This window comes from Zea mays, chromosome 7, assembly GCF_902167145.1.
Source record: "Zea mays cultivar B73 chromosome 7, Zm-B73-REFERENCE-NAM-5.0, whole genome shotgun sequence".
Taxonomy (NCBI): Eukaryota; Viridiplantae; Streptophyta; class Magnoliopsida; order Poales; family Poaceae; genus Zea; species Zea mays.
The window spans coordinates 167,962,147-167,974,301 of NC_050102.1; the positions used below are offsets into that span (position 1 = coordinate 167,962,147).

Here is a 12,155-nt window from a genome sequence, read left to right on the forward strand (position 1 = left end):
AAGCGAATTCTTATATATTTAGTCGCTACGCCTTGCTTCGGGATCTGGTATCCAAAGGGGTCTACCTTTGACTTAATTGGATATTCAGACTCCGATTATGCTGGATGTAAGGTTGATAGGAAGAGTACATCAGGGACGTGCCAATTCTTAGGAAGATCCCTGGTGTCGTGGAGCTCTAAGAAACAAACCTCCGTTGCCCTATCCACTGCTGAGGCCGAGTACGTTGCCGCAGGACAGTGTTGCGCGCAACTACTTTGGATGAGGCAAACCCTCCGGGACTTTGGCTACAATCTGAGCAAAGTCCCACTCCTATGTGATAATGAGAGTGCTATCCGTATGGCGGATAATCCTGTTGAACACAGACGCACAAAGCATATAGACATCCGGCATCACTTTTTGAGAGACCATCAGCAAAAGGAAGATATCGAAGTGTTTTATGTTAGCACCGAGAACCAGCTAGCCGATATCTTTATCAAGCCTCTAGATGAGAAGACCATTTGCAGGCTGCGTAGTGAACTAAATGTCTTAGATTCGCGGAACTTGGATTGATTTATAGCATACATGTGTTCTATGCCTTGATCATGTTCCTTATGCATTTTGTTGTTTATTTATGGTGCTCAAGTTGTACAAGCACTCCCCGGACCTCACAAGTCCATTTGCAAGTGATGCACATATTTAGGGGGAGATGTGCTACAACTTGACTCTTTGGGACTAACCATGTGCTTGAGTGTTCTTAAATTAGTCTCAAAGGTGGATTGAAAGGGAAAGGTGGACTTGGACCATGAAAGACTTCCACTGCACTCCGAAAAGAGGGTAACTTACTCCAAGTTCATCTCCATGTCTCTTATTGCCTTTTGCTCTTAATTGATAATTTTGGTGAGGCAATGGGGTTTAAGGGCCAAAAATGATCCCGTTTTGGTGCTTCATGCCAAAGGGGGAGAAATTAAGGGCCAAAGCAACAAATGGATCAGCTACCACTTGAGAAATTTTGAAAATAGTAGAGTTAGGACTTTTGATTTGTCAAAATTCTAAATGTCACTTTTTGTCAAAAGTTGGTCTCTTGTGGGGAGAACATTTGATTATGGGAAATAGGGGGAGTTTTTGAATCAGTGATCAATTTCTCTTGGAATACCTTTCTCTATGCCTCAACAAGTGAATTTGACTTAGAGATAGGAAATTGAGTTTGATTTGCAAAAACAAACCAAGTGGTGGCAAAGAATGATCCAAATATGCCAAATTTGAATCAAAACAAATTTGTGTTCTCATTTGCATTGATGTTGCACTTCTTTTAGTTGCTTTTTGCTGTGTTGGCATAAATCACCAAAAAGGGGGAGATTGAAAGGGAAATGTGCCCTTGGGCCATTTCTATAAGATTTTGGTGATTAAGTGCCCAACACACATTAAGGAATGAGTATATGCCAAAGGGTGGACAAAGTGCAAATCAATACAAAGGTATGATTCTAGACTTAGTACATTGATTTTTGTGTACTAACATATTTGTCTAAGTGCTAGAATCAGAGAAAAGACAATTGGAAAACACTTGGCTCGAGCAACCAAGACTCTGCTCAGTCTGGGTGCACCGGACAGTGTCCGGTGCGCCCGGCTGGCTCTGGTGAAAAGGCCGCTCTCGGGAATTCGTCGGCGGCGTACGACTAAAATTCACCGGACTGTCCGGTGTGCACCGGACTGTCCGGTGAGCCAACGGTCGGCCGCGCAATCCGCGCGTGACGCGTGGCCGGGCCAACGGTCTGAAGTGGGCACCGGACTGTCCGGTGTGCACCGGACACTGTCCGGTGCGCCAACGGCTCCAAATCTTCAACGGTCGGCTGCGTCAGAATAGGAAATAAATCCGCACCGAACAGTGTCCGGTGGTGCACCGGACTGTCCGGTGCGCCAGTCGACAGAAGACAAGAATTGCCTTCCTGGAATGCTCTCAACGGCTCCTTGCTGCCTTGGGGCTATAAAAGGGACCCCTAGGCGCATGGAGAAAGACACCAAGCACACCTTGAGCATTCTTGATCATTCACACTTCGTCTTTGCACACTCGTTTGACATTCTTAGTGATTTGAGCTCTGTTCTAGTGAGAACTTTGAGATATTCATTTGAGCTCAAGTCTTGGCCGTGTGTGTGTGCGTATTGCTGTGGACTTGTGTGTGTTGCTCATCCCATCCTTACTTCCGTGTTCATTTGTGATAACCTTTTGTAAGGGCGAGAGACTCCAAGTTGTGGATATTCCTCACAAACGGGAAATAGTGAAAGGAGGAAACATCGTGGTATTCAAGTGGATCTTTGGATCACTTGAGAAGGGTTGATTGCAACCCTCGTCCGTTGGGACGCCACAACGTGGAGTAGGCAAGTGTTGAACTTGGCCGAACCACGGAATAAATCATTGTGCCTCTCTGTGTTGATCTCTTTGTGGTTGGTGTGTTTTACAAGAACTCCTCTCTAGCCACTTAGCTTTATTGCTCTAACACTTAATCAAGTTTGTGGCTGTAAGTTTGAAGTTTTTACATGATCACCTATTCACCTCCTCTAGGTGCTCTCAGCAAATCGTACACACGTTGGTGGAGATGTGATAGTATATTTAAAAATGTATCAGAGAAAAGGAAAGGATTGCTTTTAAAAGCTGATATATAAGGTAAGAGGGTTGTTTTGTACTCCTTGATCTCAAAATATAATTCGTTTAAAATTAATTGTATATTTATTAATTAACATCCGAATGAATAGGTTTATATTTGTTATTATTATTTGAATGAATATGGAAAGAAAAAAACGGTCTGCAAATAACTATATTTTAGAACGGACCTACTAAAAATATTATAACGGTTTGCACGGTTCCATTCATAAATGATCTATCCACAATCCGTTTGTCAGACACACCACCAGATTCGCGTGTGGTGAAAGCTACTGGTAGATCGCTTGACGGAATTCGGAAGCCACTGAGGCGAGCGGCGAGCGCACACCGTCACAAGCACCACGCCGCCGCTACTGACTGACCCGACCATCACTCACCCAATACTTGGAGGTGCGAGATGGCAGCGTCAGGATCGGGAGGCAACGAGCCCGGCGGGCGGCCTTGGACGGCGACCAGCACGTGGGTCCTCGGTCCCGCCGGCGGGACCGCGGAGGACGCTGTCTCGTTCGAGACCTCCGACTACGACGCCGAGGCGTCACCGGCTGGCGTCGTGCTCTGCCGCCCGCCGGCCGACGCGGAGGGCGACGTGCATTCCTGCCCCTGCGAGCTCACTGGTGAGTCCTCTCTTTGTCTTCGGTAGAACCAACCAACCTAGTAAAAATTAAATTTGGAGGTTTGTTGTGCTCGCTTAGTCGAATCGTTGATCGGATGCAACTGCCCGCTCGGCTGGGAAGTGTTGCTACTTGCGTCACAGTCGGACAGCGTCTGAGCGGGCAAAACCCTAGTAGGCTTATATACTATCTATAAATCGAATTGGGCATCGGCTATTTGGGTTCTGGGGATCTAGTGCTGTGATTGTTCCATTGGGCTGGAAGTGTCGTATTAATGTTTTGTTAGGGAGAAGGTTATCCCCGCTTTTTTTCTGCATGACGCATTCTAGGCACGTCCGCCCACATTGTCTTGGTCCAAAATCTGGAAGACTTGAATAGCTACATGGCCTAAACTTAAAGTTTCTCGAGAAATGACTTCATCAGATACTGCTGCATCTTCCCAGTTGGAGTCCTGAACTGTTCCAGTTGCATTGAGCTTTAAAGTATGAGTGAATTGTCCACTTCTCTCCATTAGCTTAAGCTTTTGGGTTAAATTGGTGGATTAATGCTTTGGGGTCCCTTTGTTAATCTTACGTGTTGTTGAAACTAAGTAACTACAACAACTTGTTGAGATGCCTAAACCCTGCTCATAATGTTGGTACAGACTAATAAATTGATGTATGACCACCATGAGTTAGTTACCTATAGCTAGGGGTGATAATGGGCTCTAGATTTTACACTGTAAAATTTAAGGATCGAATCGGATTAGGATTAGGCTTCATTCCTATTTATTTTTGAACAAGAATGAATTAATGGCCCTAACTTATTGTAAAGAAACATTTGGATCGTGATCCATTACCACGCTTACCTATAACACTTTGACTCTTCTTATTCAGTCCACGATCATAGCAACAGCATTTGGTTGTTAAGGCCCATATTACCCATATTACATGTGCCTATATATTCTACCAAGTCCCTAAGGACTAAGGACTCTTTTTCAAATCCAAGGTTAGTAACATTGGTAGTTTCAGATGTATGATACTTTGGAAATTACATTTGCTGGTGTTTTACATCTCCTATAGCTAAACATTGTCGGATTCTACTTTACCATGGAATCTGATTATGGCATTATTTCCAAATCAACTTTGATAGCGTTGTACCTGGTTTTGGCGTCTTCTATTGAACAGTCGAACCGTTGGATTCCTATGGAAGCCTTTAGTAATGCAAATTTGTAGACAGTTACATTCTCATCCTGTATACACAAAAACTTAATCAAGGATTTTGTTCAGTTAGTTTCAGGGGGAAGTATGAGATTCACAGGGTATATGTGCGAAGCACAGCTCGGATATATGAACTATACCACTCTCCTGATGCAAAGGGCACCGGCAAGGATTATCTATGCACCGTGCGTTGTGGACTTGCTGTTAAAGAACCGCAGCCCTATGGCGAAGAAAGTATGTCCCAGCGGACTGGCAGTGCTTTAAACAGTGCCAAGCGTGAACATGAGGCAAAAAGTGTAAGCAGTGGTAGTGATGAAGATAGTTGGGTTGATGTCAATATTCCAGAATCTCCTGCGGGAAATAAAACACTAACATCTCAAGAAAGGAATGTGATTCGTACCTGCCAAGTAAATACTATGGTATGCAATTCATTTTTTTTATTCTGCCGATGAAACATTGGTTAATACTCATTTATCACCAGAAATTTATGCAGGCAATGGTTTTGTTAGATAAAATAAGGATGTTTTTCTTTGTTATGAGGTCATCTCTAGCAACCTTATCTGTCTCACCTCCTATTTCAAACTTCGCTTTGTGAACAGTGCAGAGACTGCTGTGCAAAACAGTGTTTTGCACGGTCTACTGGAGTTTCTTATTGAGTTCTTTTTAAGATATCTACAACCTTTTTGTTAGTGATACTTTTAGAGAAGTGGGATTGATGAGCAGGCGGACTTACAAGTTGCAACTTTGGACGTAGTAAAAACATTGTCCTTATCTTCTGTTATTATATGTATTGCAGGCACACTATGAAGCTACTGCCGAGATGACTGATGTTAACCCATGTGCATCCCTTACTATACGTCTTCTATCACTTCAGTCAAATACGTCAGTGCACATTGAGGAAATCTACATATTTGCTGATCCTGTTGAATCCACCAATGATGTTTCAGTAAGAGGTCCTGGAAACATGGGAGGCAGTTCTTTGCTGGCAATGCTTGCTCCTGGCCTTATGCAAATGTCTAAGTCAAGAAATTTGAAAATTGATGGTAGTTATTTTTCTGACAAATCAAGGGATCAAGATAGCGTCACATGTGAAAGGGTTACACAGGAAGCAGGGCTGTGTAGCACAAATGATTCAAAATATACGTCTGCAGGGATAGAAAGTGGAATGGGCCCTACAATTGGTGTTACAGTATCTGATGAAAAAAGTAGCCAAAGCGAGTTCCAGTTCAAGGAGCCCAATTCTCTTCCACTGCCTGTACAAACATTAGATAGCACACAAGCGCCTTCAGTGAAGGATCGGCGAGAATTAAACACAGGTCATCCCCTCATGAATGAAAACTTTACTCCTTATAATCATATTGAGAGAAAGCTGGATACTCTGCTGTCAAAGGTAGAGAAGGTGGAATTATATTGCTCTAGGTTTGAGGACAGCATGATAAAGCCCCTTGGTAGCATTGAGGCAAGGCTTCAGCGACTGGAGGAACAGTTTAGTTCGTTCTCTCTGGATATTCAGTCTTTGAGAGGTTCTTCTGCATTTATGTCAGCACCAGATGGTATGCCTAATACAAAGAGCTCGCAGGAGGAAGCACCTAATGATGCTAATGATAGAAGTACTTCTACAACTGACAGGAAGCCAGGTTTAGTTGTTAGGGCGCCAGATTTTATGTCAGATGATTCCTGTGGTTGTAATGTAATAACTAATGGAAACCAGGTTAGTTGCCATGGGCCTAATGTGGTGCCAAGGCTACTTGTGAAGGTCCCTGATTTTATTTCTCAAGCTGAGTTAACTGATGGAAACCTCCATGATGGACATGCTCTATCTTCTGAAAAGGAGTGTAAGCCTTCCCCGGGTTTAATTGTCAAGGTTCCTGAATTCCTAGATGATGATGATGATGATGACGATAATGACAGCGACGACGAAGTGGAAGGGAAGAAACAGGCAGAAGTTTGTGGTGATGGTGATGCTCACGCATGGTCTGATGATACTCTGAAGAAAAACACATCCAGCAACACCAAGAGCAAAAAAACTGTATCTATCAATGGGGCATTGGCGTCCGCATTGGAGGCATTACTCACTTCCACCATAGGACCACCATCTTCAAAACCTGCTGTTTGCGCTACCAGTAATTTAAGTGCTGAAAATATTAATGATTCCTTCAGTTGCTCCCGTTATCCTGGAAAAAGTGGCGAGATGCCCACTAAATATGGTTCAGTTGACCAATTTCTGGGTACATCTGGTGATCCAAATTTGGTCGGTGCCTTCATATCTTTTCAGGATATTGATACGACTCATAATTCTCTGTCAAAGGAAATGTTGGATAGCGAGGTTGAGATAAATGAACATAACTGTGATCTCAATACAGAAAAGGTGGCATTTGTTGCAATCACAGAACCATTGGATGTTTCCTCACAGACTGATAAAATTGACGAATCTATTTGTGATGGAAGTTGGATGAACAGACAAAACAATGGTTCTAATTTTGATACAATGCCATATATCATGAACATTGAACCTTTGGATCCTTCTAAGCCTCCTACAGTTTTTGGACCTGTTGATAGTGGAGTTCAGGTGAATGAAGATAGACCTTCCATATCCTTGCTGGAGTTTCTTGCAGCAAGGAATGCAAACTCTTGCAAGAATGATACTTCGGAGGTATGCCTTGGTAACGAAGCTGCTGAAAAACTGTCTTTTGAGAGAACATCGGCTGGAGCTGGTAAAAACTCGAAAAATACCAGTCAACTTCTAGTGAAGAAAGCTCTTGAGATTGACGCGGACGAGAGATTTTTTTTGTCTAGTGTACCCATCGGGGCAAAATTTGAAAGAACAAGCAGTCCCGCCCCCAGAACTAGTGGGCACGATATTAATAATACAAAAGAAGCTGTCTCAGATAAGGAATGTGGCCTGGAGGATAGAGAGAATGGAATTAGGCTCTCTTCGAGGATGGACTCTATATTTTCTCAGTGTCATGCTACAGACTCCTTGTCAAGTTTGAGTAGTATGGAGTCATTTAGTGCAGCACCTGCCACAGACCCTGTTGTTCCAGGGAATGACACATCGGGAAATTTCGTGGAAGATCTTGCAGGCATTGGAGATCATCCTGTTGCAACACTAATATCTGGGGAAGATCTCCAAAAGGTTTGTGATTTGCTTTATGAGTTGAAGGATGACATGTTGGGCATGGCCTCCACAGCAAAGTGTACAAACAAGAGCAGCCCGTCCCTTGAAGTCTTGCTTGCTGAATCATCTGATTCTGAAGTGCAAATTTCTGATCTTGAGGAGGGTATTGCCAGTGGCGCTGGCATTGGCTCAGCTGGACTGTTTGGTACATTCTCATCTTCAGATGACGATGCTTCTGCTGCAGGCGAGCCTTTAGGTGATGTTGCCGACCTGACTACACCATCAGAGCCATATACTTCTGCCTTCAATGAGCCTCTGGTTGACGTGGCTGACCTGACAAACCCTTCAGGGACAGATGCTACTTCAGTGAATGAGCAGCCTTCGGCTGATGTGGTTGATCCGCTACATACTTCAAACGAGCCTTTGGTCAGTTTGGATGATCTGCCAAACCCTCCAGAGATGTCTTTTGGTGGGAGCAGTGGAGAACATCCTGACAGTCTTATATAGGATAAGGCTATGCGACACTGATAGTTCAGAGATGAGCGATTGAGCGGAACATGTTCCTGCTGCTGCACTAGTTGGTGTGTGCTGTACAGTGATGACTGTTTTCTTCGTGCAGAAGTTTCTGTACATAAATAAGTCTTTGTGTCCTCAATAGTTTATGCTAAATACTACGAAAGCAAAGTAACTTTGGTTTCGGGTTGCTATTCTCCGGTTCGTGCAATCCATCATTACAACCGAACACCTGCCGGCATATTACTTTTTACTGTTGCCCGTTCATTTTAAGATCTGAGCATTTGCAGGAGAAACACGTAGCTACCACTTACCAGACGCGCCTATATTGGGTACAATTTCTAGACCAGACCAGAGTTACAATCAAGAATCAACCCTTCATCTAGAACAGACCATACAAGGTATGGCAAAACTTCACTGCGTAGTACTTTCATTATCTCCCTCTTTTCTGATACTAACTGCTTTATTAGTATGTAATTTCTTGTAGTAATCTAGTGACCATTTAACCGCTGGCAGCTGGCAGGTGAATCTCGGAGCACGCCATGTTCTGAGACGGTACACTCCATGTTTGTTTCATAAGTAAGCGGACAGAAGAACAGGCGGCGCTCTGTTCACATGTGAGCTTGCCTGCCGCCTGCGGTCCGCGTATAGGCGCACATGGGCTAGCGACCTGGCAAAGTCGTCCCGCCATTAGTACGAGGCACGGGCCCGCGCGGCCCATTAGTGGGTCCGAGGTGCATCTTCTCTCTGTCCAGCTGCAAGGAATCCATGGATTCTCATCCTCTCCGGTCTCCGCCCCCGTGCAGTCAGAGAGGTGCATGAAGGACGATGTTTTCTTCATCCAAATAATCCTCTAGAAAGGAGACGAAACAATTCTCAGGTATTATGGTACCAGAACCTCCTTTGGTCTCTTCGTATTAACATTGTTACAGTGTTAAACCGAGCCTAACAACAAACGAAAAAAAAACTTTCGTCCATAGTCGTTGCCGAGTGAGTAATAGACTGAAGACCATCTTTTTGTGCACTGCACTAAACTCCCCACCCTAGAATTAAGTAGTTGAAGGTCACTTTTCTGTTAGGGACGTGGATATTGTCGATCACCTTCTTTTTTAAAATATACGACGACTTGTCTGGAAGCACCATGTAATGTAAATAAAAAACAGAGGGGGTACTAGTATGCTTGCCTTTTTTGATAGACTATGATAATGGTAGCCGGAAGTATGGGTCGGAATTTATTAATATAGCGACACGAAGACCTAGCCCTATCATCACATCAGCCTCCTTTTTTGCAGACGGCACTTTCGGATATACTAGGATATATTGTGCGTTAATGATGATTGCCATTCCTCTCAGTCTCGCATTTGTTAACAGCTGTGAGTTGAGAGGTGACATTCCATTAGTCAGAAACAGCTTCCCCGTTGAGCACTTAAAAACATTGCTGGGCTGGGTATATGGAAGCTTCACAGCAGCGAAGGAATTAACACAAAGAAACAACAGAAACGAAGAAAGCCGTTGCTTCAGAAATCAAGTGTGCAAGCGGTCCAGTTTACGCGGTGGTAATGGTGTTCATATCTTTTCGTAATTGACATACACAACCATTATATTGGTGAAAAATACATGCAGCTCCTGTCCTCAAGACTCGGGCAGAGGCGCAGAGCACATCCTTCTAATGGTGTATACATATGCTTTCCCTGTCTATCGTGGCCATGGACTTTGCAATACCATAGATACCATACGAAAACACGAAACGGGAGAAGCAAGGAAACGTTACAAATCGTACATGTGGATACAACACTAAAACAAGCGTTCCACACAGCTAGCACGGCACTGATCACTGTGCCTGATCCCGTGGAGTGAAGCGGTGAACGGTCCGACCCACAGGACAACTGAACTGAACTGAACTGCACAGGCGGCGGCGGCAAGACAGAGGAACTGGTGAAGAAGAGGCCGGTGGGTTCAGAAGAAGGAGCGCTTGGTGGAGGGCGCCCTCCCCACGGCCCTCATGAAGTTGGCGAGCTCCAGCACTCGCGCCACCTTGGTGCCCCGCTTGGCCTCCGCGGACGCGCGCTTCTCCTCCGCCTTCCGCCGCGCCTTGGCCACCTCGTTCTGCGCCTTCTCCATCGCCTTGGCACGCTTCTCCTCAAGCTTCCTCTGTGCCATACAACATAACAACACTGACGATATCAGAACTGGGCAATCCAGATACATGATTAGGGGGGGTTTGCTGGGTTTTGAAGCTATAGACCCATGGATATTAATTACCTCGTACTTCTTGAGCCACGCGCTGGCCTTCTCGACCTGGTCGCCCTCCCAGCCGTTGATGACGACCTCCTCGCGCTTGAAGCGGTTGTTGACCTTGGCCACCTCGGCGACCTGCCACGCGGCGATCTTGGACTCCACCTCCTCCTTCCTGACCTGCCCCACGGACACCCCCCCGCCTTCGCGGCTTCCGTGCCCGTCGGCGGCCACCAGCGCCGCCGCGTCGGCGCCCGGGGCGGCGGGCGGCGGGCCCCGGCGCGGCGACGGGATGGGGTTGCTGTCCGGCACGATGGCCAGCGGGTTGGTCTCCTCCAGCTCCTCCTCCTCCTCCTCCTCGGCCCTGCCCACGACGTCGCTGCCGGCGTCACGGCTGTCTGCTGCGGCGCTGGCTGCTGCGGCGACCATGGCCGAGAACTCCCTGGTCATAGTCGGGAAGGGCTCGCTGGGCGCGGTGTCGCTCCCCACGGAGCGGACGGACGTGTGCCTGCTCCCGCCCGCGGCGGACCCCCACGGCTCGCCGCCGCGCGCCCGGCGGTACGACGACGGCTGGCTCGGCGGCGGGCTCAGCGCGTGGATGTCCCTGAACTCCTCCTCCTCCTCCTCGTTCTCCGCCACCGGCTGCAGCCACCTGTCCTGACGCTCGACGCCGCCGCCGCTGCTGCTAGTGCTAGCCGCCGTCTGCTCACTCAACATGTGGCACGCCGCTTCCTCCCTCTTCGTCGACGCTAAGTCTCTAGCGGCCGCGAAACCATCTGCCGCTATGCTGGTCAGCTACCTGGTCGAAGGGCTTGGCGCCGCCGGGTGTGCGGTGGTGGTGGTGGTGGTGTGTGGTGGGTAGGATGGTGGCGGGGGCGCGCCTTCTTAAATAGAAGCCGGAGGCGGTGCCTGGCCAGCGCCCACCACACTAGCGTAGGGCGGCGAACCAACAGAGGAACAGATTGGTGTTATTTTACAGGACCATTGGCCGTCCTGGATACTTATTTCCCAAATTTCACGTCCATTTCTCGCGGCTTTTTCGTGACCTTCGTCTCGCTTTCCCGGCACCGGAGCAAACTGGCGTTTTTTTTTTTGGGTGTGTGGGGTGGGAGGGGCACGGGTCGCGTGGCGTGGGCAAAGTGCGCTGACTCACAACCGATCAGTGCCTGAGTTTTCATGTTATCTTCTCCCGGTTAGATACGCCTGCGCGCACGTCAAGTTGTTTTCGTTATCGATGTGCAATGGGCAGGTATCATTGGTGGCGACCATTCCAGTGCTTCCGGTAGCGGCGGTGCAGTGTGCGGAGATATCATATCCGAGCAAATTGACACACGACTGAATTAAAGCCACTCTGCGGTGATTATGCATGCTGACCGAATTCCAGTCGATTTTAGCCTCTCGAGCAAGGGTTTGTAGCCCTCCACAGCTGATGATAAGGAACAAACAAGAGGAGGAGGACCTCAGCGGAAACAACTCTTTACCACATACAGCGCCGGTATGATTTCAGATCGTTATCAATCTTATTAAACTTTCGTTTGACCGGGGCGGACAAATTTTTGTGACGTACGCCTCCTCCTATTCACGTACCAGCCGGATAGAAAGAAAAGAGAGAGAAAGGGATAGATATTCCGTTATTATGGGTGGGGGATTAATTAGAGACGTGGTCGGCCGCGGCAACACACGTCACCGTCACACGAACACGATCAGAAGAGTGGGCTTGCTGTGACGAAATTGACCGCGTGCACTGACGGGTGAAACATGACGGAGACGGACGCAGGCGGAGGCGGTGGGGAATTAGCGTTAACCCCGCGTGGGGGCCCTGATAGCTCTGCTGCGTCGATGTG

General features: G+C 47.0%; 2 protein-coding genes across 2 annotated transcripts; one reads left to right on the forward strand and one right to left on the reverse strand.

Moving 5' to 3' along the window:
* The first annotated feature begins 2,796 nt into the window (after positions 1-2,796).
* Positions 2,797-8,270, forward strand: LOC103633312 (uncharacterized). The gene is made up of 3 exons (XM_008655035.4): positions 2,797-3,249; positions 4,515-4,864; positions 5,242-8,270. Exons 1-3 carry the CDS (start codon positions 3,033-3,035, stop codon positions 8,068-8,070), a joined length of 3,396 nt encoding a protein of 1,131 aa, XP_008653257.1. The 5' UTR covers positions 2,797-3,032; the 3' UTR covers positions 8,071-8,270.
* A 1,354-nt stretch (positions 8,271-9,624) lies between these two features.
* Positions 9,625-11,144, reverse strand: LOC100284456 (uncharacterized). The gene is made up of 2 exons (NM_001157351.2): positions 10,339-11,144; positions 9,625-10,227 (listed from the first exon to the last, which is right to left on the reverse strand). The coding sequence occupies exons 1-2, from the start codon at positions 11,026-11,028 to the stop codon at positions 10,033-10,035; spliced, it is 885 nt and encodes a 294-aa protein (NP_001150823.2). The 5' UTR covers positions 11,029-11,144; the 3' UTR covers positions 9,625-10,032.
* Between the last annotated feature and the right edge of the window lie 1,011 nt (positions 11,145-12,155).